Here is a 24761-nt window from a genome sequence, read left to right on the forward strand (position 1 = left end):
ACTTCTGATTTATAGAGTTACATAATAATTCACAACCCAATTATCTACGACAACAACAACAAAATCACAAAACATACAAAGAAATAGGAAAACACTGCTCATTTAAAGGAACTATATAAATTTACAGAAACCATCCCTGAAGAACCCAGGCAACACACTTATTAGAAAAAGACAAAACAATTATTTTAAATATGTGCAGGGGCAAAAATCCAATAAAGTAGGTAAAAAGCCTGAAGAGACATTTTTCTGAAAAAGATATTCAAATGGTCAAGAGTAACGTGACAAGGTGCTCAATCAACATCACTAATCAGGGAAGTTTAAAACAAAATCACAGTGTGATATCACCTTAAATCTATTAAAATAGCTATCATTAGAAAGACCAGAGATAACAAGCACTGGTGATGATGTTGAGAAAATCTCCCTGATAAAGAGAAGCAAATTGGGATAATGTAATCAGGATGAGTTAACCCTCTGGTATCATTCAGACAGCAATCCAATTCTTTGTACAATTATTAAAAAAGCTGTTATGTTATAAATTGAGTCTTTATGAGAACAGAAATCTGCTCTACAAGTGATTCAAAGCCCACTTATCTTTTTTCCCCCAAACAATCTCAAGAGAGTAGAGAACTGAGCACTATTGATTCCAGGGCAGAGCTCGAACACTTGTTATCACTGTGTCTTGACATTAGAGTTACAGAATATACCACACTCAGTACTGCATGGATATGCCCTTAAGTATCATCAAAGTTTTCATTGGAATACCATATTTGAGATTACACATAAAATCACTATTCTTGCTTCACTTATGCAAATAATCAAACCAGTTTAATGAGACTAGAGTGATTTTGCAAACAACTTAGTCTTACTGTGATTATTTTTGCTAGAAATTGGGGCAATTGTAGAAAGAAAAATTCAAACTCAGTAGAGAATAATAACACATTCTCATGGATATCAGAATCTAGACCTTTTTATTGTTTTTGAGGTGGTGTTATCTACTTACTTGTAAAATGGATCCTAATTTCTTCCATTTTCCTCCAATATCTGTCTACAACTTTCCAAACTAATGTTTTTTATTTTCTTTCACCCTTTTGTTTTGAAATTACAAAGATCAAAAACTGTCCTTTTCTAAAGCCCCGTAAACTGAGCTGAATAACTTGATATAAACCTCACAGAAATCAACACAATGGCTCAAACACAAATAAGTCACTCAGAATAATCACTTAAACGCCCCATGACATCACCAGAGACATTCAAATTATACAAGATGCTTTGAGCCCACATCTAGAAGCCTAATGTCTGGAAATCTTCTCAACTGGCTGCTCTCTGGACCCAGAACCATAAGCCAGAACCATGGCTCCAACCATAAGCCATTTTCTTTTGTTTCCATAGAAATGCCTCTTCTTAAATACCCGACTACTCGCACAGTGTAAGTCTAACTTTGAGTGTCCATCTGCAAAACTATCACTGAGAATGAGACATCATTGTTTAACAGAACTGACCTATTCTCATTACTAAGAGATCAGTTGAATGAATTGTAACGAACTACCAACTCAACTTCTAGACTGACTCTTTTGGAGAAATTTCAAAAATGATGAAGAACATACTTCAGTCTCTTGCTATTATCCTCCTGATAGCATGGTAGTCTCCCTGGTGTGCTGTATTCTCTCAAGGGTCTTTTTTTTTTTTTTTTTTTTTTTCTCAAGGGTCTTAAATATATGTCCACAAACATTATCAGTATATCAGATGGTCTCACTGCACTTAGAGAAACAGGAAAAAAGATGAATAGATGAACAGCAAAAATGATTCTTTTAATGTGTCTGACTTCATTACCTATGAGTTTCACAACAAGAGACGAACAGCTTAACCCTAATGGTAACCAAGAGCAGCACTAATACCCAATTTTAGGTTAGTCTGTCTTGTGTGAGAGGATGACCAAGAAGGGGGAATTATTAAATATTTACACAAAGAGCCATTGGACTGAGGAGGCTCTAATGCTTTGAAAGCCTGCATATGCACCAATTACAAATAGGCAATTAAGCTTTCCCAATTAAGATAACTGCTTAAACTATAATCATTCAAATAAGTTCTTTGATTTGTTTCCACGTCTTCTCTATATACACCTTGACACTGGATCCTGTCAGTGGAGTATTCCTAACAACTGAGGTTTCTGTGTTTCCTAATTCAAATTCATGTGTGCTCAAATTCTTAAAAATTATAAAGTGCTTCAGTTTATTTTTTAACACCAGGGAAAGCAGCTGTGAGCTCCTCTCCCATCCCCAATGCGCCCACAGTGACAATGTCCAGAGTTCCAATGTCCTTAGAATGAATGAATCTTGAAGCTCTGCTTCTCTCCTCCTCAGGCCCTCTTTCCACATCCATACCACACATGTGGGAGCTGCCTTGGGGTCTCTCTGCCTCCAAGACCACCACAGGGATTCTCAGGGACCCACCCAGCCTTAGGAGTCTTTGGAATGGGCTTTGGAGGAAGACATTCCAGGGTTTCAATTCCTGCTCCATGTCTTCCCGTCTGATGGCTTTAGGGGTCATTCCTGGCCCTGAGTGGCCTCCCTCCCTCATCTGTGATAGAAGTCATAACATTTACCTACAGTGGAGAGGAAGACTCAGTGATGAAGCTGCTTTCCCCTCTTACCTTTGTCCCCAGTTTAGAACCACACTTGAGTTCCCCCATCCAATTTGTCTGGATTCTTCAAGATAGATCTAGAGCTGGCCACTCAGCACCTCCACCCTTACCCCACTGGTCCACAACACCATCATCTCCCTGGATCGCTGCACCAGCCCCAGCTCTGCTCTCCCTGAAGGGTCTGCCCTTGGGCCCTTCAACTGTAATTCTTGTAAAATAAGATCCAACTACTTAGCCACCCCTGCTCAGTAACACCCACTGTACAATCTCACCGTCAGCCTATCAGCCCAGCCTTCTCTGAACACCTCTTAAAATGGAACCCTTCTTGTCCCTGCCACTTCATACTCTCCTTAGGAGAGAGGAGAGAGTAATCTCCCATTGTCTAATGTTTTGCAGAAAACTAGCTTGATTGATATTGAGCAAATCACTAGCCTCAGTTTCATTACCCTATAATAGGGAAATAAATTCTACTTTCCCAAGCTTTGAGAGGCTTAAGTATTCAATACATTGCTGTTATGTAGAAAGTGCTCAATATTATTTCATGTGCCCAACCTGTGCCCAGAGCCCTTTCCAGCTGGGTTGTGCCCACACTGGGCCTAACAGCAGATACAATGTGTGTGGCCGGGGCATTATAGCAGGATGGAGGCAGAGGGAGCCTTGGATTCACTGCCATTCTCTGCAAAGACTCAGAGTCTGTCAGCTTCCCATATTGTCTTTTACCCCCAACCCTAAAGCCTAAAAAAGAAATCAACGTCTCCTCTACATCGATGAGGCAAGACCTGCCTGGAACAACTCCGATGTCCCTCCACAGGACAGTGAAGAAGGACTTATTCCAGTGGCAGGGGGGCTCCCAGCTCTGTCGGCTACTGCTGGAAGCTGGTGGCTGCGCACGCATCTCCCTAGTCATCAGCCTCCATGGAGCATAAGAGAAATCCGAGGCATTGTAGCCTGGGGGGCTACAAGCGGGGCACCCGGGAAGCCTGAGTCCTGTCACCCCCATCCCCCTGGGGCTACTCCAACCTACCTCCACACCCCATCCCCTTCCCAGGAGATTGCAAATGCAAAGGTCTTCCCTACTCTACATTCTGGGGCGGTTTTGAGGATGAGGGAAGTGTAGTGGAAGGGCTCTGGAAGCCAAATACACTTCAGTCACACCCACAGTCACACCACGGATAGTACTGACCCCGTAAAGTTCATTCCCAACCCAACAGACAAGTGGGAAATGGCACCAGGACAACATCCCCGATCTTTCCAAGCATGGCAAGTCCACCCCCTCCCTTCTTTGAGGGGCACAAGGTGCCTAGCGCACAGCCCGGCTCCCCAGGATGACACCCGTCAGACCCAGCTGTCCCAAAGCACACACAAGCTGAGACACAGTGTCCAGGTGGTTGAGGAAAGAAGCAAAAGCCTTGGAGGGAAAGCCAAGGACTTTCTAAGCAGTGACGCTCTGAGCCCCCCGAGGCGACAGGGCATCTCCCTGGCACCCAGCACAAAGAGAGTCCGCTCCAGGGAAAAGCACCACAGCAGAGGACTACACAGACACAAACCCAGCAGCAGGTTTCTAATAACCGCCCAGAAGGAGCTCCTGGCCATCACCTGCCCCTCTCCCTGCTTAAGGGGCGTGCAGAGGGTCTTATCTTGGGTTTGATCAAGACTGTCCCCACCTCCCCTTTTCCAGAGGCTGGGGTCTCCTTGAGTCCCTTCATGTAAGCAGTGACCCTGGGGTCAGAAGTGCCCTGAGGGGCACCCCAGAGTCAGGGTGGGAGGGCTGCTCACGTGTCCAGGATGAAGTAGAGATCAAAGGCACCCTCGCAGGTTTTCAGCTTCTCTGTCTTGCTCCTATAGTGCCTGGTGCCCTGGTGGAAGTTTCTCCAGGCTGGGAGGCGGTGTAGGAAGCTCCCTGGGCTCAGCAGTGGAGGTGGCAGCAGCAGGAGCAGCAGCAGAGGGAGTGCAGGGGCTGGTACCCAGAGACTGCTGCTTCCCACTTTCTCAGCTACCCCTGAGGCCCTACTCTCTCCTGGTGAAGGGATGGGATTAGTGCTGGCCATGCTTGGCCACCACAGGCCTCTGTCTCTTCCACTGTCTCCCCCAACCCCTGTGCCCTGGGGCCTTGTCCCCTCCAGCCCTTCCTCCACCTGCTACCTGCCCTTGGGGCGCAAGAGGCAAGCGGCTGGCTCTGGAGCGATGGCCCCACTACCTGCGCGGCCCTCTCCCCGCGCCCCGGGGCAGGCGGCCTTGTGTGATGAGTAGGAGGGTTGGCATGGTGACTTTGTGACCTGCAGCTCTGCTCAGTGTCCTGCCTGCCAACAGCCTCAGGCGGGAGTCCTGGCATCTCTGGACAGGCGGCAAGACGAGGCCGCCTTTTGTCCCTCATCCCAACCCCCCAGGTGGCCATTAATCCTCGAGACCCCTCCTGTTTATAACTCGAAGCAGGCCGCTGAGGTGGCTTAGATGAGGACGTCTCTGTGGATGAGGAGGTCAAGAACTATGTAGCTCCAGAATGGTAATGGTCATCCGTGGGAACACTGAAGTCATTCATGGGCATGGAAGGATCTAGAAGGTCTAGAAGGTTCATGTAAGCATTCCAAAGTCCTTTGTGAATGGGGGACATTCCGGTTACCTCCTGCTGTGTAACAAGCCACCCGGACAGGTGACATACAAGAGAATCGTTTCCTCTGTGCGCAGGTTCTGTGGATCAGACTCGCGGAGAGAGCCGAGTGGGGAGGGCTTGTCCCTGCTTCGCGGAAAAAACACAGGCATAGACAATTCTGAGTCAAAAGTGATTGCAAAAAGTCAGTATGTGAAGTAAAAAGCATTTAGAAATCCATTAAGTGATTTGTTTTATTTTCTTCACTTTTTGTATGCACAAGAGTGATATACACTAAAAATCCTATGCTTAAAACAAATCTTTCAATACTTATTACATAAAAATTACAAGTGATAAAAAGCTTTGTGTTGGAGGTTTTGTTTTCTTTGTTGGAGTGGTATTTAAAAGGACATGGAATATCTTAAACAATATTTGGAGTTGATAAGATTGGTATGCAGCTGTCAGCATAGTAGCTTCTCCTTTTCACATCCTTCAGGACACTTGGTATTGTCACATTTTGCATACTTATCTATTCAGTAGACATCTCATCGGTCTTATTCACATTTCCATAATTTCTGGTGGAATTGGTTTTCTGTTCAGGAGATTTTTGGTCACTCACTTTTGTTTGTGAAGTATTTGTTCTTACCTGTATCCGTTTTCTAATTCAGGTGTTCGTGCTTCTTATATCGATTCTTTAGCATTGCTTATACGTTTGGGGTACTAATACTTTATCAATTGCTGCAAGTATTTTCTTTTGGCCTATGGTTTGTTTTTCACTTTTAAGATTGGTAGGATTTTGTATTTCATTTAAGTAATTCTTCCCTGTTAAGGTGAGACACATTTTATCTTAAGAGTTTTAAAGATTTTATGTCACAATGAAGTCTTTGATTTAATTGTAATTAATAAGTATGATTTGTACCAGGGATTTTACTTCATGTTTTCCCACATATATGTTTTACCACCATCCTTTTCTTTTCTTTTTAAGATTTTATGTATTTATTCATGAGAGACCTAGAGAGAGGCAGAAACACAGGCAGAGGGAGAAGCAGGCTCCCTGTGTGAGACTCAATCCCAGGACCTCGGGGTCATGCCCTGAGCCTAAGGCAGATGCTCAACCACTGAGCCACCCAGGTGCCCCTACACCATCCTTTTCGATCTGCTGACTACTCTATCTTCTTCTGAATGATTTGCAAGTCACCTCTCATGTGTTGCAAGTCCCATGTAGGTGTGGATGTGGTTCTGTGCTCTCTCATCCATTCCATTTATCCATCTATTGGTTTATATCGAGTGTCAACACCACACTTATTTCTTATAGTATGGATGACTATTATTTTTCCTTGCTGTCCTTTCCTCTCGTAAGGAAGGACTGTGCTTCCCTGTCACATTCACGGAGGGCTTGGACTTGCGTTCATCGGATGCTAACTACATGTGCTACCTCTGGATGGAAACTTTAAGAATCCAGGTATTTCAGATGGACCCAACAGCCTGGTGCCTGAGCAACTGTGTTGTCAAGTGCCCTCTTGGGAACCTGGGGGGGATGTGTATATGTGGGAAAGTGAGAAATATGGATGGAAAATAAAGTTTGTGCTTTTAAGCTGGTCAGATGGGGGAAGGTTGTTACCAGAAGATAACTTAGCCAAATTTGATACACATGGCATCGGTTACTTAATCTAACATATAGAGTTCTGCAGCAGGCCCTAGAGGGGCAGCATAAATCAGATATACAGATACATTTGAAAGGATTTGAAACTGCCATCTGGCCTCCCCTATTGGTGAACATGCCAATGTCTCCATTTATTTGTTTTTTTTAAAATGCCTTTCATATAAATTTCCCTATGAAGATCTTAAGCTGTTTTGCCAAGTGCTTTTCCTATACGGTATATATACATACATACATGTATTTAACGCATGTATACATATATACACATATATTTACATGCATACATATAGCTGCTATTATAAATGGCATTTAAAAAAATAAAGTCCTTAAACTGTTAATTGGTATTGTGGACACATTTATTAATTTATTGATTATTCACCTAACTTGCTAAGCTCCCTTACTTTAAAATATATCTGTAGAGCTGTTTTGGTTTCTATAAAAACCAAAACCCAAAAAGCATTGGACTGACTAGTTCTCCAATGACATGACTGGAAACTTTGATTGGAGGCATTCTTAATTTTAGAAAGAATACTTCTAAAACACCACCATTAAGAATGATATTTATTGAAGGCTTTTTGTGGACATCTTCTAACAAATTAGGCAGTTTCACTATTCTTCTTTGCTACAAATTATGACTGAGTGTTGAGTTTTATCTAAATTCTTTTTCTAATATTTTGTGAATATAATTTTTCTCCAGTAATTTATTAATATGATTACTTACATTAATGTGAGTAAAAGCAATTTTAATATTTCATAAATAAACCCAACTTGGCCATGATAATTTTTGTAAACACTGCTGGATTGACTTTACTATCAGTTTAGAATTTGTTTTTATCTATGAACATGAGTGAGGCTGAGCTGTAATTTCCTATTTCTGTGGTGTCTTTAACTGGTATTATATCAGGTAATAATAACCTCAGAATACATGCTTGGCAGGTTGTTACTTTCTTTCCTCTTGGAAATACTTTCAACATGATCCCAATAATCTGCTCTGTGTATATTTGGTATGATATCATCTGTGCCTGGTATTTTCTGCGTCAGAATTTTTTAAGCTACCAATATCATTTATTTAATGTTTCCTGAACATTATGGACTGAATTGTGTCCACAGACCTCAATTCATATCATGAAGCTCTAACATTTCATGTGACTGTCTTTGGAATAGGCCCTATAAGGAAGGAGGTGATTCAGGTTAAAGGAGGTCCTAAGAATGTGGCCCTCGTCCTCCAGGTCTTGTGTCATAAGAGGAAGAACTTTTCTGTGGTACTTTGTTATGGCAGTCTGAGCAGACAAACACACTGGATTATATTATGCTTGTATTTCTCTTATCAGATTTAGGGACCATATTTTCCTAGGAAGTTGGGACATTTGTTTCCATGTGTTGGTATAAGGGTGTTCAGACTATGTCTGAATTTTGTGTTTCTGTTCTCTCTGTAGTTGTACCTTTTTATTTTTTATCTTTTTAAAAATATTTTATCTATTCATTCATGAGAGAGAGAGGCAGAGACCCAGGCAGAGAGAGAAGCAGGCTTTATGCAGGGAGCCTGACGTGGGACTTGATCCCAGGTTTCCAGGATCACACCCTGGGCTGAAGGCAGGTGCTAAACCGCTGAGCCACCCGGGCTGCCCCCAGTCATATCTTTTAAATTACTAATATTACTCGTGTCTTTTCTTATTCTATGCATTCATAACAGGGAGCATATTGCCCCAAGGGCGGTGAAATTTAGTCTTTCAGTTTATAATTCTAAAACATATATAAATTCTTGGTACTAAAATTTCATGGAGGGGGAGAGTCTATACGGACAAAAATTTTTTAAGACCTCTTGGGGAAGAGGCACCTACCTCAGTGGCTCAGTGGTTGAGCGTCTGCCTTCGGCACAGGGCGTGACCCCGGGTGTCCCGGGATCGAGTCCCGCGTCGGGCTCCCTGCAGGGATCCTGCTTCTCCTTCTGCTTCTCTCTCTGGGTCTCATGAATAAATACATAAAATCTTTTTTTTAAAAAAAGGTTCTGGGGGGGGGCAGTTATAATAATAAAAAAATTGGGAAGCACAGTCTTGTTTCACAATCAAATTCATTAGGATATTATCTATGTTAACCGTCTCTTCAAATGACTTTGGCTTTATTTCACTATTTTTTTGTATTTCTTTCTCTAAAATACCCTCCCTTTCATTCTCTTTGGGTTTAATTCTACTCTTTTTCAAATACTCCCAGGTCAGCCGTGAACTCGTGTATCTTCGCCGTGTTCCCCCCGGAAGTACCCACCTCAGGCCCCAGATTCTCGTCTCCGCCTCTGGCCCTGGGGCTCCACACACGCTCGCGGGGATCTGGGGTCTCACGTCACGGGCACCAGAGGGCTTGTCTGCGGACCGACCCTCCCCAGGTTCGAAGTTCCAACTTCCGTCCTGCATCGGCCCCCGCGCCGCCCCCCGCCCCCCAACACTTACTAGACTCTCGGAGGCCTGAGGAGAAGCAGGGCTGCCCCGCGCCCGGGACCGCGCCCCGCCCTCTCAGGGCGCTCCCCGACGTGACCCGACGTGACCCGTCAGGCCGCCTCAGGCGAGCGCCCCAGAAGCCCCCGCCCCGCCCTCCGGCCCCGGCCCGTCCCACCGTCCGCTGGGCGGCGCGGGGCGCTGGCGCGGAGCCCCGGGACGTGGAGGTGACGGCCCTCGCCGCGCCGGCGTCAGGGGCGGAGTTCGGCGGGCGGCGCCCCGACGGCCGGTCGCGGCGTCCCGGGGGCGGTGAGGGGGAAGCGGCGGCGGCCCCCGCGGCTCCGAGGCCCCGGCGCAGCCCTCGGTCGGGGCTCTTCTCTGAGATCTTAAGATCTGGGCGAGGCTCGGCGCCAGGGCGCGGCGGGCGGGGTGCGGAGCCGAGCGCGGGGCGCCCACCCGAGCCCTCACGGCCGCCGCGGCCCGCGGGCCCCGCACCCAGGGGTGGTGGAGGCGGCTGCCCGGGGCCCCGCCACGGAGGCGGTGCTGAGCCGTCCGGGGGCCGAGCCGTCCGGGGGCGGGGCCGAGCCGTCCGGGGGCGGGGCGGGGGCGGGGCCGAGCCGTCCGGGGGCGGGGCGGGGCGGGGGCGGCCCCGGGGTTCGAGCTCCGGGTCCCGACACGCGTGTGGAGCGGAGCGGTGGGGCGGCCCGCGCGTGAGCAGCAGCCGTCGCCGCGGGAGAGCGCAGGTGAGGCGGTCCTCCCGGGCCGGGCGAGGGGCGCGAGGGGCGCGAGGGCGCGGACCCTCCCGGTGGGTGCGCGGTGCCGCCCGCCCTCCCGCCCGCCGTCGCCCCGCTGCGCCCGTGCCCCGAGCCCTGCCTTCTGCCTCCGCCCTTTGTCCCCTCTGCCCGCCTGTGTCCCTCCGCCGTCGGGCTCACTTTCCCGGCTCTGCCTGTGCGTCGCTCGCCCCCCCTTCACCCCGACCCGCGCTCCCCGCCCCAGGAATTCCTTTATTACCTTGCTGTGTCTCCCCGGGGGTGACCTGCGGCTGGGCCCCAGGGTGCGCGCCGCCCTCGCCCGCCCTCGCCCGCCCTCCGTCCCCCGCGGGGCAGTGGGGCCGCGTCCTCGCCCGGCGGGTCGCGTGCACCGCGTGGGCGGCCGCAGCCGGGTCTGGGGGAAACACAGGGGCGCTCTGCTTGTGCATGGCGGAGACCTGGGGCGAGCTGGCGGAGGACGCGCGGTTAGAGAGGCAAGAACCGTTTCCCTGACGTTTGCCTGCGGTAATAGGTACAGACAGCGGCCGGCCGGGACGCTAAGTCATGCGGAAACGCTGGGGGCGCGGGGCGCACCGGCCTCTGCGGAAGTCGTGTCGGGCCGTGCGGGTGGGGGTGGGGGTGGGGGTGGGGGTGCGGGCGGGGGTGGGGGTGGGAACACAACGGGGACGTCAGGGCTTTGCATGGCAGGCCGTTAAGTGAGAGTTCAAAGGTGAAATTCACTGTATATTTCCAAAATATGTACTTGTCAATGCCACTGATGAGCAGAAATTAAGGTACATAATCCTGCTGAATCACACAGGCGTCTTTATAGCAATTACTGTGGCATTTAAAATTCATGTTTTTGTATCCACTCGATAGGACCGCAGTTGAAAATGTGCATCTTAGTATCAAAGATCCTCTTAGAGACATACTAAGTAATGAAATCTAGGAAAAACGAATCTGACTCATCTGGGGAAATAAAGCAGAAGTATTGTATAGGGAAGCAGCGTTGTGCTTCTCGTTAAAAATGTAATTTTGTCAGAGACATGACTTCATTGTTTTATGATGTTTTATGACATGTAGCTCTATGCTCAAACACACATGCACACACACCACAAAAATATGAAAAAAAACTTTTTATTTTTAAAGGTATTAATTACCACCTAACAGAAGCTTTTTTTTTTAGATTTATTTATTTATTTATTTATTTATTTATTTATTTATTTATTCATGAGAAACACAGAGAGAGAGAGAGAGGCAGAGACACAGGCAGAGGGAGAAGCAGGCTCCATGCAGGGAGCCCAATGTGGGACTCAGTCCCGGGTCTCCAGGATCACGCCCTGGGCTGCAGGCCGCGCTAAATCGCTGCACCACCAGGGCTGCCCCAGAAGCTTTTTAAATGAGTAATTTAGCCTTTTAGTTTACTATGATTTTTAATGATATTTCAGTTCATTTGACTTCTCAGTTATGGAAAAGGAAACGTGACATTACATAAATCACACAAGAGGAAAACAAAAATGAAATATGATGGAAGAGGATTGCAGTCTGTTTACTGAAAGAATTTTTTTCGTTTTAAATCAAGAACGTTGGGCAAATTCTTAAGTATATGCACGGAACTTTGATTTGGGAAACTGTTTTCTGCCTTGAAGAGTCAAATTGACTTCAGTCATTGTACCACTCCCTTCCAGTGTACCAGAATTCTGGAGAGGTGGGATGAAAGGGATGCAAATGATTTGAGACCATCATGTCTGCTTTGTTTAGCAGATTCTTTTTGAGAAATCCAGGAAATGACTTTTTTAAAAAAAACAAAATGACAATAAAAAGATTTTTTTCAAGCTTTTGTGTTGAGCTGTAATGCTTTTAAATTTCTTCTCTTTCTTTTGGTAGGCTGTATCTCTCCTTTTTAGTAGATGATGCTATTATTGGCATCAGGTAGAGTCTGGCTGAACAGTTTTATATACAAGTCGCGGACTATCCCCCGAAGGATGCCACTAGGATTGGTCTACAAGGCCAAGATGTGTTAGGGCTCCAGCTGACCTCATTATGGGCCTGCTGTCTGGCTGCATCCTGGGAATCCTGCATGTGGTTTTGCTTGAACACAGCAGGCATCACTGCTAATGGGGTGTAGGCAGAGCTGGACATAGAGCCTGTAGGGATTGGCTAGGAAGCTCTCCTCTCTCCCAGCTGTGTGGCATCACCAGCCACCCTCCAGGAAAGCCTGGATAGCTCTCCGGTTTTCACTTTTCTCAGGGTTCCAGAGCTAGGAGGATGCATGCATATTTCCCTTCTCAGGAAAGCCTAAGACCTCATGATCCATATGTAGAAGGGGTGGATGGATAATTATCCTCTGGAACCTTCCAGAATGGTCTGAGAAGTGACTCCGAGGTCTAGGGAGACCAAAGAATTGGCGCACAGGAGGTATTATCTGCTCTTGTTTGTTTTACCTAAATAGGAAGGCAGACTCAGAAAGGCACTAGCTGGTAGTGTAAATGGTACCCCGGAATAAGATCCAGTTCCTGGATGAGGTGCAGCTTTGAAAGGCTGGAGGCTGGCAGCTGACAGATTGGAGACTACCTTCACATACCCTAGGAAAAGAAGGTCGCCCAGTTGTTTGCTGAAAGCTCTGTCTTGTGTGACTGAAGGGGGAAGAAGGAAAATGTGCAGGCCATTTGGTCACTCATTAAACACTACTATGCACAGGTTTCTGGGAACACATGAGTAGGGGAAAGGCAGCCAGAAGGTTGACTCTCACTCTTTGCACTAGTATGATAATAATCAATTAATGCTACCTAACATTTATTGAGCCAGGCTCTTTCATACTTTAGATACATTAATTCATCTAGTCTTTACCAACCACCAATGTAGTAGGCCCCAAGGTGATCCTTTTTTAGAAAGGGTCATTTTTAAGATGAGAAGATAGGCAGAGAGGACCAGCACCTTGCCCACGGTCACAGGATTGGTAAGAGCAGAGTTGGGTTTGATCAAGGCATCTGACGTGAGAGCCTCTAGGTGATATAAGGCCTGACGATTCCAAGGCACGGCCTGGGTGTAGCATCAACAGGAAAGTGCCATGGAAGAGTGTGGCCCGTTCTCCCCGGCAAAGGGATGATCGGGGCCTGTACTCAGTGCCTTGGAAATGGGTAATAAAGACACATGTGTTTGCAACATTGTGAGGTGGGTGAGGCTTCATCTCCAATAATGTAGCCCTTCCTGTGTCAGTCAGCGGCATCCTCACTGGTGGCCCAGGAAGTTGACAGCCTGAGAAAGAAGTATCCCCCCATGGTAGGAAAGGCTGGATGTGGTGAGACACCATGGTGCCTTGGGGAGCTCAGATTCAGGTTTCAGAGATCGCCACTTCTACTCCCATGATCTAAGGACTCAGAAATGTTGGAGAGTCTGGTATTGAAATCAGGTCCTTTCAATAGGAAGACCACGAGGTGGTACTGAGAGATGTCTGTGTGACTCCGAGGGCTGTCTTGCTGGGCTCACACTGAAAAGATCCACGGAGGACAAGAGAACCCTTCTCAGGGCACACACAGCAGAGTGACGAGGACGAGCAGATGGTGTCAGGGGGTGAGAGCCCAGAATGAACTGAGGCTATTGAGGAGCGCGGAGGGACAGCAAAGGGTCCCTTAAACAGGCACGGGAGCAAGGAGAACAAGGGCTGCATAGATCCATGGAACGTCCTGAGTGTATCCTCCAGGTGCAAAGGCAGTGGTAGGTCCACATAGGAGGAAGGAGAGGGGCAGCACCGAGCAGCTGTGTTCTTGACCTAGAACGCACTGGCCAGGGCATGACCCGACCCCGGAGATGCCATCACGTACCCGCACAGGCCATCTGAGAGGTGGATCACAGGAGATGTGCATGAAGCCTGGAGCTGGATGAGACCTAGAGTCTGACATTGACCCTGGGAAAGGCCCGTGAGTCCTTCGACAGGAAGGGATGGGCATCTGGGGCTGGCACGGGCTCCCCGGGGACAGGCCACATCAGGCCCGTCATTTTCCGCTTTGAGAGGCTTCCATCTGGCAGTGTCATAGAGTGGACCAGTTAGCTGGAGCCTCAGACAGGGTGTTTGTTATAGGACATTGTGTGCATTTGCCTGAGTGACCTTAGGCCAGCTGTGCTGACACGTGAGAGACAGGTGACCTTCAGGGAGCTTGGTCATGCCCATGGTCCTCAGCCAATGTAGGACCCTTGTCTCCTCCTTTTCTTCTCCTCCTCTTCCTAATCCTCCTCATTATTATTATTATATTTCCTTTTTTTTTCCCTTCCTGTTGGTCCCATTGTTATTATTAAGATTTGAATAATACAATTGATGGCGCATGAATTTGGGTGGATATGTAATATAATAGTTGGCAGGATCCAGACCCACAGTGGTACATGAGGCTGGAAGGCAGCGTTGCACTTAGCAACGTGGCATTTGGCAGGTTGGTGATGAATGCCCTTGGGTTGGATCGTGCGGCTTCCTTTGTGTGGTTTCTGTGAAAATTCCATGCAATAAGGTGCATGAAGCCTCTGGCCTCGCGGGCCTGGGTGCGCTGGCAGAGTCAGGAAGCGGTCCCTTCCGCTCTTATATGATGGTAGTAAATACGTTATCCTGCAGTAAGGTGCTGTGTTCCAAACTTGAATGCTGAAAGCAGAGTGTTCATCTGTGGGTGGCTCGGGGCGCTCCAGACGTTGCTGATGACTGGGTGTACGTGGCCGCAGTTGGCAGAGGTGCCTGACTGTGAAGGCCCCCAGTGGGCCTGTCTGTGGAGGGGTGCCATGCACAGCAAGCCCAAGGACAGCAGCATGGACGCCCCCCAGGCTTGGGAAGGACGTTGTGTGGTTCTAAAATGTCATCTGGAGTCTGAGGCACAGCTGGGGAGAAAGAGATGGATTGGGGTGGAAGGTGTGTGTATAAGTATTTGAGGGTATGTGTGTGTGTTGGTGTATGTGTATTTGAGTGTGTGTGAGTGTGCACGTGAGGGCGGGAGTGTATCTGAGTGTGTGTGTGGTTTCTGTGTGCACATGAGGGTGTGAGTATATCTGAACGTGTGTGAAGGTGTGTGTGTGTGTGTGTACTTGAGGGCGGGAGTGTACCTGAGTGTGTGTGAGTGTGTGTGTGCACACGTGAAGGTGGGAGCGTCGTTGAGTGTGTGTGAATGTGAGTGTGCATGTGAGGGTGTGAGTGTATCTGAGTGTGTGAAGGTGTGTGCATGTGAGGGCAGGAACGTACCTGTGTGTGTGTAAAGGTGTGAGTGTGTACGAGGGCAGGAGTGTACTTGAATGTGTGTGTGAGTGTGTGCGTGAAGGTAGGGACATACCTGAGTGTGTGTGTGAGCGTGCATGTGAGGGCAGGAGTGTATGTGTGTGAAGATATCAGTGTGCATGTGAGGGTGGGAGCGTCCCTGGGTGTGTGAGTGGGTGTGAGCGTGCAGTGAGGGCGGGAAGGGCAGCAGAGGCGCCTGTGCCCTGGGCCGCCCTGGGAGGTGACCGGGCCCGGCCTGGCGCATAGGGGGAGGGGAGGGCGGCGCGGGCTGGGGCGGGGCCGGGTCACCGCAGGGGCAGGGGCACGCGCAGGGCTGGGTCCCTAAGCTCTGCTGCCCAGGCCGCCCTCTGCCCATGAGCTGGGCCAGGCCGCTTGGAGAGGCTGCGCCCCTGGAGGGGCCGCTGGGACCCGAGCTCACCGCGGGAATCCGGGAGGGCCCCGGGCGGTCCATGTGGGCGCGCTTTGGGGCCACCCTGTTGAGGCACATGCCAGCTGCGCCCCGAGCCGCGGAGGCCATCGGGCAGGGTGGTTAGCTTCCAGAACCCGCGTTGTCCCCTGTGAGACGGTGGTAACCCTGTGCTCCCAGCGGTGAAGGTGGATGGAGGCCCCGCGTGGGCGCCTGGCCGAGGGCAGGCCCCTGTGGCGCTTGGGCCCCCGATGCTCCTGCGCCACAAGCCCGGTTGTCCTCACGCGGGGGAGTTGGCCTCCCGTGGTCAGGCCCTCGTGGCCCGAGGGTGCCACCATGACACTCGGTGGAGGCGGGTGCAGCCACAGCTGCTTGCCCGCCGGGGAGGGGGGGACTTGGAGCCGGTGTCCTGGTCTCAAGCACCAGCTGGAAGAGGGCAGAGGAAAGCCCCCCCGGCGGCGCCCCCGGCCCCCCCACAGTGCCCCTCACAAAGGCCACGAGCCTCGGGTGCCTCCGGGCCAAGTGCAGGCTGGTGTCCCCGAGCAGGCCCAGCAGGTGGACCCAGGCACGCTGACAGGTGCGCAGAGCAGGGAGCGCGTTCGTATCCAGAGGACCCAGGGGACGGCTCTGGCGAGTGCACACGGGACAGGCTTCGGCCCGGGGCAGGGCCCAGTGGGCGGGAGGGGCTGCCCCCGGGAGTGGCAGGGGGCCACGCACGCCCGGACCCACCTGGCAGGCCCGAGCGTGTGTTGTGCAGCCTTCACGCGCTGGCCACCTGTGCCCGGGAGCTCCAGGGCCAGGTGGGCAGCGCCCAGCACGTCTGATGCTGTGGAAGGAATAGGGGGGCCGAGCCGCGACACCGCTCTGAGCAGAGACGAAAGCTTTCGTAAACGCGGGCCACACACATTAGAGACGCCTCCTGGTGGGAGCCACTGGGTGGGCACCTCGGCCGCCCGCAGACACAGCGGCTGCTGCCTGCATGCTGGTGGGGCAGGGGCTGCCGGGCCACGGCCCTGGTGGCAGCGTGACGTGGTCGGGGCCCGCCCTGACAGGGCACAGGAGGTGAAGGGGGGGCCGCGCTCTGAGGCCGGGGTGGGGGGGCTGCAGGCCCCTTGGCTGCACCCTGCAGAGATGAGGAGCGCGTCTCACTGCTGTTGCTTCCTCTCTGTGTAGAGTCCTGCGGCCCAGGTGGGGCTGGCCCAGCCTACAGGGGACCCAACCTCCGGCTCCTGCCCGGGGCGGGCGCCCCACAACCCCGAGCCCTGAAGCCCGACGGTCGTCGGAGCACCCTCCTCGTCAGCTGGCGCCCACCCTGCCCGTCGGCATGGCTGCTGGGAAGGGCACCCCACGGAGCGCTTCGGCTGACGACAGGTGGCAGCTGAGTGAAGCTGAGCCGGGCAGGGGCGGCAAGCCAGTGTTGCTGGAGAAAACCAACCACCTGCACCCTGAGGCCGCCGCGGGCAATGGGGGGCAGGACGAGGCCCATGCTGACCTGCTGCTGCCAGCAACCCCTGGCAAACTCGGACTGGGGGGTCCCATGGCCTGGGCGTGCTGCGAACAGGGGCCGAGCGCCTTCACGGAGGTGCCTCGGCTCAAGAAGAGGCCGGAGGGTGTGCAGGCCCAGGAAAGGGGGCATGCGAACCCCAAAGGCCATCCTGGTCCCCGGCAGCTGCCCCGGGACCTCCCCAGGAGTCCAGCTGGCAGCAAGGGCTCCGTGTGGCCTCGCGGAGCCCCAGGGGAGCAGAGGAGCGCCTTCCGCACCCCAGCCAGGTGTCCGGCAGGGGGCCCTTCGCCAGCCTCTGTCTTCCAGGCAGGCGGGCCCACGGGTGCCCTCGGAGAGCTGCTGGGACTCATCAACACGGTGGACGTCCCCGGTTGGGGTCAACTTTCAAATCCTAAGCTTCTGGTGGGTGATTTCTGGGGCCTGCAAACGTTGCCACAGAATGCTCTGGTGTGCAGTGCTTTCCTGGGCGCCCCCACCCTGTGGCTGAAGCGAGCCCCGGCCCGGACGCCCGCGGCCTCCTCGTCCTCTTCTGCGGCCTCCCGGGCCCTGCTGCCGCCCACGTTCGCCTCCCTGGGCCTGTCCACCCAGAACTGGTGTGCAAAGTGCAACCTGTCCTTTCGTCTGACCTCCGACCTGGTCTTCCACATGCGGTCCCACCACAAAAAGGAGCGTGCAAGCCCCGACCCCAGTTCTAAGAAGTTGAGAGAAGAGGCCTTCATGTGTCCCATTTGCCATGAATACTTCCAGGAGCGCCACCATCTCTCTCGGCACATGACCTCTCACAGTTAGCCGTTGGCCGAGGAGCAAAGCCACGGGCGCAGTGACGCAGAGCTGGCTCGCCGGTGCTGCCTCTGAGGGGGTGGCCAGAGTGGTCACCCCTGGGGGTCAAGGATGGGCACCTTGGCCATCGTTTGAGGAAGCCCTTGGCGAGTGTGTGTTTAGACGGGAATAAAGTCATGAAATAAAGTGACACGGTTTGCTAAGCCGGGGCACCGGGCCTGCGAGGCACAGGGTAGAGGGCCTGCTCCTGTCACCGTCCTGCGTGCTCTGTGTGGGGCCGGGTTGGGCACAGCGTGGGCTTTGCAGGCAGGCAAACCTGGATTCAGATATTTCACGTTAGCCCTCCCTTGCACACGTTGCTTTGACCCTTTGAGCCCTGACTTTTTATGTGTAAATGGAGACGGTGACACCTGTGTCTTAGGGATGTCGTCAGGGTCGTGTGGGCAGGTGAGTGGAAAATAGCATGGCACCCGGTGCGGTGTGATCACCGAGTCACAGGTGTTTATTACTGTCCCGATTAGTCAGTGCAGGGCCTCGGGCACAGAGCCCAGGCTGTGGCTGGGAAGGAGCTGGAGGGGGCATCTCAGAGCCCCCACCCCCACCTTTGCTCTCCACCTCCTGCATCACCTGGTCCAGGTGGCAGCGGGTCCCAGCCGGCCCACCCTATTCCCACCCCTCTGACTCCCGCACCCCTCATCCGCCTCCACCCAGAGCCAGCCATTTATTCACTCAATTATTGACCTCACTGGACATCCCTGCTGTGGCAGGCTCAGGGCCAGGCCCTGGGGGAGGCCCATGGTCCTGTTCAGACCTGTAGGGGTGCTAGGCTCAGGGGAGCAGGCTCACATCCACCTGGGGGAGGGGGGTGCTCCCTCAGGCCTCCAGGAGTAGGGGCAGGGGCGGATCATCAGAGTCCAGGCGGTGCTGGGAGGAGGGGACAGAGCTGCAGATGCCCCGGGAGGGACAGAGCTGCAGACACCCCGGGAGGGACAGAGCTGCAGGTGCCCTGGGAGGGGACAGAGCTGCAGAGGCTCTAGGAGGGGACAGAGCTGCAGACACCCCGGGAGGGGACAGAGCTGCAGAAGCCCCGGGAGGGGATAGAGCTGCAGATGCCCCGGGAGGGGACAGAGCTGCTGATGCTGCAAGGCCGTGTGAGAAAGGAGTGAAACAGGCCCTTTGAGGTGGAGTCGGAGGAAGGCCTCCAAGGACAGCTGTTTGGCCCAGAGCGCTGGAAGGCTCTGGAAGGCTGGTTCCCAGAGGCACTTGAGGAATACTGTGCTGCAGGGCGGCAGCGGCGGGGGTGGGGGGGTGGGGGGTGGGAAGCTGCAGGAGAGGAGAGGACGCTGGAGGAGCCTTTGCATCTGGAAGGAGGCAACGTGTTCCCTGCAGGCACCCACACCTCCGCTCTGGCAGGGAGGTTTGCAGCCCCCACCCCCACCCCCTCACCCCCCGAAGGAGACAGGAACGCTCTGTAGGATGGCCCCTGTCCCCACAGAAGGCCGGAAGCTGCGCGGGCCTCCTTCCCCTCCCGCCCCATGTTTCTGCAGCAGAAGCTACGCTCCGCGAGGTTAAGTGTCAAGATCACAGGTTCAGGAGAAGCAGTGCACGGATCAGTCCCAGGACCCCCCAACTCTGAGCTCCCCTCTTCCCGGCCTGCCGTGCATCTGCTCAGACGTTCTCGCGTGGCACCCTGGGTGGTTTAAAAGGTGGGACTTTAGGTCCGGGCATAGACCTCTTCTAAAATTTCACCTGGCGCCCTGCATACGCCCCCACATTTCCCACCACCTTTTCCTGGAACACTTTGCCACCAGCTGGCTCAGCTACGCGAGTTACTGACTCGTCTCCCTTACTGCGTCTCTCCCATTGCTGGGGAGTCAGCTCCAGGAGAGCCCTGGGCCGTTTGGTTCACTGCTGGGTCCCAGCAGGAAGAACAACGTAGGAACATAGGAGGTGTTCGGCGCACGCATCGCAGTCTCACCCGTCAGCTGGGCAGCATCGGCCTCCTCGGGCTCATCGGATTGGCCCGTATTTCTGAGGCCGCCTCGAAAGGCACACGTGCACGATGCTCAGAATTAAATTCCAAATAGAGGGGGCTCTAGGGTTCTCGCATGTCCTCTCACTTTACAGTGGCGAGCAGCGGGGTCCGCTGACGAGCTGAGCTGCGGAATCGTGCAGGGCAGTTGGCGGTGAGGTCGAGGCCAGCCCCCCCCCCCCCCCACGCGTCAGCCTGAGCACCCTCCCTGCCCCCCCCCTGTGGCGTCCGCGAGCACTGGCCGTGGCCACGTGCAGAATCACTTCTAGCGGCAACCCTGGTGTCTTCAAGCAAGGGAGATGTTTTGAAAAACATTAAAGTTAGCCGAATAAAAGTTATGAAGAAGTGTAACGGAACGGCTTCCCCGAATTCAACTTTAGAAGACGGAGCTCGTTTTGATGAAAACGGATGGACGTGCCCGTTGCTTTGCAGCCATTTAAATCGACAAACTCCAAGATGACTAGCGGAGTGATGACATGAACGTGGCGGCTCCTGCTTGTCAGCAGCCCAGCTTCCCAAAGTCCCCTTGGCAGTCAAACCCTGTCTCATCCCTTCCCGAGTCGTCACTGTTAATCATGGCTTTGCCCAGGCTCCCCCTGCCACCTTCCAGACTGGTTAGGAGTTGGCTGGTGATGTTGCCACAAAGCATCACATCAGCAGGTGAGGGTTTTCCTCTTTGATTCTGGGGTGAGAATGAGCACGTTCCTTAAACTCTTTATATCTAATTGAATCTGCTCTGCACCTCGATCCTGTTTCTAGTGAGATACAGTCTGTCATTTTCAAATAGCCCCTGTCTTGGAAGCTCACAGAAAGTTCCCCAATCTGCCCCCGCCCCCCGAGAACGTAGACTCCCTGAGCATCCCGCAGCCCCCATGCTGAACTGTTGGCTTCAGTCTCCTCTGCCTCTTCCAGGATCTCGGGCCTCGGCGCTTTTCTGGCCTCGTCGTCATTACACACGTCCCACAGAAACCACTGAGTCAGTGAACAGAAACGCTTGGCTAATTTCTTGCAGTCGGCGAGGGAAAATAACCCCTAGGGGCTAGGAAAAGCAATGTGTATCTTAATCTCCCAAGCAGCAGCCCTTCAGTCAAGTTTTATGAGTCCCCAAAAATGTGCAAATGAGGCTAAAATAAGACGTCCCGGATTCAGGTCCATTTTGGTTCTCAATTTTAACCAAAGGCTGCTTTCATCTGGAGTCTGGGATCCTAGATTCCAACTTCCGGCCAGTTCTTGAATCTTAGACCTTCAAGACCGGGTATCCTACTCAAGTGACCCTATAGTTAGATTAGTGAACCCCAGTGGAGTCCACTGGGCTTCAGGGAGGGGAGGACAGAGGACAGAGGGTGGGCCTGGCACCCGGAGCTCCTGCGTCCTGGGTGAAGGCAGGCCTGTCAGTGCCAGGCTGAGCGCAGGCCCCCAGAGGAGCTAGAAACCAGGGCCCTGTGCGAAATTCGTGATTCCCTTGGTCTTTGAAAGCTCTTGGCCAGAACAGCAGGGACTTCAGGGAACACACGGGCAGTGACGGGGCTGGGGACAGCAGAGTGAGCGCCCGAGAGCCCCGGCCCTGTCGTGCATCCAGACTTGGAGAGGCTGGGTGCTGGGCCTGGGCGCTGGCCTCCCACAAGCCGCCCTGTCCTGGGCACAGCAGGAGAACCCCCCCGCGGGAGGGTGGGTCCCGCTCCTTGGAGGAGCACCTTGCTGGGTCATCCCTTTCCTGGGAGGTGCTGGTGCCCCCTGCGGGCAGCAGGCCTCCCCTGCAGGCCACATCTCTCCAACCCGGGTTTGCATTCCCCCGTGAACTGCATAACTTAGTTTTTGTCTTGTGTTTGCAGTGGAAGTCATGAGAGAGGACTAAAACCCATATAGTAAGAGGTGAATCCCATAGGAAAAAGATTTTATTTATTTTATTTTTTAAATATTTATTTATTCATGAGAGACCCAGAGAGAGAGAGAGGCAGAGACACAGGCAGAGGGAGAAGCAGGCTCCATGCAGGGAGCCCGACGTGGGACTCGATTCCGGGACCCCGGGGTCACGCCCTGGGCTGAAGGCGGCGCTAAACTGCTGAGCCACCAGGGTGGGCTGCCCTGTTTTATTTTATTTTTTTTAAATAAATTATCCTCCAATGTGTTTTATTTGTGTCACGTCCTAGGAGAGAATTTTCAGGAACCAGTTTTTTTTTGTTTTTGTTTTTGTTTTTTTTTTGTTTTTTGTTTTTTTTTTTTTTTTTTTAGGAACCAGTTTTGCGCCAGGGTTGGGGAGGCAGTGCATTCTGGGAGGAGGGTTGGGGTTCCTTAACCCTAACATCTTCTTCCCCAGCCGGCTAGTGTTTTCCTGGGGCAGGAGACAGGAAGCCAGTGGCCTCCCGGATCCGCACCCGGACCCGCACCCGCACTATTCTAAGCTGCTTGGATTAGCGAGCTATTTTCACTGCCAGCCGCAGGAGGGAAGGAGGGCCTCAGGCCAGGTGGCCGCTAATCCTACAGGACCCAGGAGGAAAGAGGCGGGCGCCCTCCAGTGGGGATCTCCGAGGCAGGCTTCTTGGCCCACAAGTGTGATTTGGGTTGCATCCTTTTTTTTCTGAGCCCATCCTCTCATTGCCTTCAAGCTGTGTGGATAATCCAGGGCCTGAGGACATGCGGCCCCACCCTCGGCTGTGTGTTGGCTGCAGATGGACGCAGAGATGCAGCAAGCAGGAGGGGAAGATGGGAGAAGGGCCGGGTCCTCCCCTCTGATGCCCAGTGTGGTCCCTGGCCCCTGCTGGACTGCTTCGGCCACCTGTCCAGCACGCAGCCTGATGGTGGAGGGTCGGCCTGTCTGAGGGCTGGGGTTACCTTGGGATATGGGGAGGATGGTGGGTGCCCTGTGGGGGCTGGTTCTCAAGCAGGGGGAGACCTGAGAAGGTTGCATGGCAGACAAGTGGCCCTGACTACAGGGTGGGCCCCAAAAGCAGGGTGGGAGGCTGTGGTGGGGATTAAGGAACCAAGCCAGGCCCCCAGAAGAAGGGAGGGGAGTGCCCGGTGGGCCCAGAACGGAGTGCTGTTAGCGCAGACAAGTCCTCTTGGACGCGGGGTGGGGATGGACAGCGGGAGCCTGGGCTAGCTCTCAGATGTCTGCTCTGATCTCAGAGGGAGGTATGGCTGCGTACAAGATGGGCTCTCGGGATAGGAGCAGGCCTGGCCGGGACCGGTGGGAGAGGTGGAGGTGATGAGCCCCTCCTGGAACATCACGGCTCAAGGGCCCTATGCTTTTGGAACAGAGGCTGCTGGGCGGCTGTGGGGCACCCGGCTCTGCCCCCGAAGGGAAGCCCGCTGGGATCTTGTCTTCCTTCCCCCCCCCCCGCCCCCTCCCACCCCAGTCTTCTGTCTCCAAGCAGGTAACAGTGCAAGAAAACTGGCTCAGGAGCACTGACCCTTTCTTTTTGGTCTACTTCTCCCACTTCAGCCCTCTTCCCAGACCAGGCCCAGGGCCTCTTCATGATACGGTACAAACAGCAGGGTCTTTGGAGGCAGGTAGATGTGGGTTCAAAGTTCACCCGTGCCCTAACCCAGCTGTACTAGGCAGTGATGTTAAAAAAAAAAAAAAAGTTTGTTGTAAAAAAATGTAGTATGTGGTTGAGGGAAGCAGGAAAGGACGTCTTGAGAGGAGCCTGGCGTGCACAGCATTGGGTCGGCAGGCTGGGGGCTCAGGCTGGACCGTGGGCGGGGAAGGGGAGCCGCGGCGGGACCTCAGCCATGGTGGCAAGGCCTCTGGAGGGTGCTGCAGCTGCTGCTGAATGGGGCGGCTACGCTGCCCTCACGCTGGGCATCCGGCCCTTCCTGCTGCCCAGCTCTCACTTGCTTAAACATGTGAAATGTTTTGCACATTGGCTCGGGAGGACCTCATGCCCGTGCCCTGCTGCTGTGGAGCTGGGAACGACCTTCCGGGCGTCCAGCCAGATGGTGGACAAATGGAGTCAGATGACTTGGGCCGGGCGCTGGATTAGCTCGTCTAGTCTAAGGAGTAAATGGCCTGGCCTTCCCCCCGGGGCAGGTTCAAGTCCGAGCCTGGGCTTCCAGACACCTCCCTGCTCTTGGTGAGTCTGTTTCCCATGGGTTCATGTGGGCAGTGACTCCCTGAACATTCACAGGGGGAAACACGTGTTGGGTGACCTGGAGGAGGACAAGTGTCCACTGTGCTAACTCTGGGACCTCCTGTGAATTACTGAGCTTAACTGTCAGCTGCCTCCCATGGAGATGGCAAAACCCACTGAAGGCTGTGCCATCTGCAGACCCCACAGTCCCTGGCCTGACACCTTCAACAAAATACAGTCAAATGTCAGTCGTGCAAATCAAGGGAACCCGGATGCTATTGAAGGAGAACCCACGGGGAAAGCAAGCAATCACTAGTGGTCACGGAGGTACGGTTAGGGACTCAGAACTTGATCTGATTTCCTCCATTTTTGGAATAATGACGGCTGCATTTGAAAATTATGATACAAGCTTATTATAAGGACTTAAGAAAAAGAGAAAGGTATAAAGAAAATTAAAATATCAGCCCTAAAAAAAATAAAAAATAAATAAAATATCAGCCCTGATTGTACCACCAAGAGGAACCATTGTTTGATTTAGACGCTCAGGTAACTGAGTGTGGGGAGGGGCGGGGAGGAGGAGGGAGCACAGAGAACCCCTAGACTGTGTGCCCGCATGGCGCCCCACCTCTGTCTGGAGGTTAGGTCCAGTCGG

General features: G+C 52.8%; 2 protein-coding genes across 14 annotated transcripts in view; one reads left to right on the forward strand and one right to left on the reverse strand.

Annotated features, from left to right (window-relative positions):
* LOC112651318 (anthrax toxin receptor-like) overlaps nt 1-5110 on the reverse strand; it is a 31137-nt gene extending 26027 nt beyond the window's left edge. For all 5 annotated transcript variants that reach the window (XM_049109104.1, XM_049109106.1, XM_049109105.1 and 2 more), the window contains exon 1: nt 4418-5110. In XM_049109104.1, the coding sequence (XP_048965061.1) occupies nt 4418-4689 (272 nt within the window). In that variant the 5' untranslated portion in view covers nt 4690-5110. The remainder of the gene's footprint in view (nt 1-4417) is intronic.
* ZNF488 (zinc finger protein 488) overlaps nt 1-18197 on the forward strand; it is a 50216-nt gene extending 32019 nt beyond the window's left edge. For 2 of the 9 annotated variants that reach the window (XM_049109110.1, XM_049109109.1), the window contains exon 2: nt 16897-18197. In XM_049109110.1, the coding sequence (XP_048965067.1) occupies nt 17048-18016 (969 nt within the window). In that variant the 5' untranslated portion in view covers nt 16897-17047 and the 3' untranslated portion in view covers nt 18017-18197. Of the gene's footprint in view, nt 1-5077; nt 5217-5326; nt 5469-6584; nt 6691-9951; nt 10061-13292; nt 13349-13400; nt 13784-13805; nt 13987-16896 lie in introns of those variants that run through there. The other 7 variants (XR_007410192.1, XM_025434435.3, XM_025434438.3 and 4 more) reach the window with 7 other exon arrangements.
* The last annotated feature ends 6564 nt before the right edge of the window (nt 18198-24761 follow it).

Source organism: Canis lupus, chromosome 4, assembly GCF_003254725.2.
Source record: "Canis lupus dingo isolate Sandy chromosome 4, ASM325472v2, whole genome shotgun sequence".
In the NCBI taxonomy this organism is placed as follows: Eukaryota; Metazoa; Chordata; class Mammalia; order Carnivora; family Canidae; genus Canis; species Canis lupus.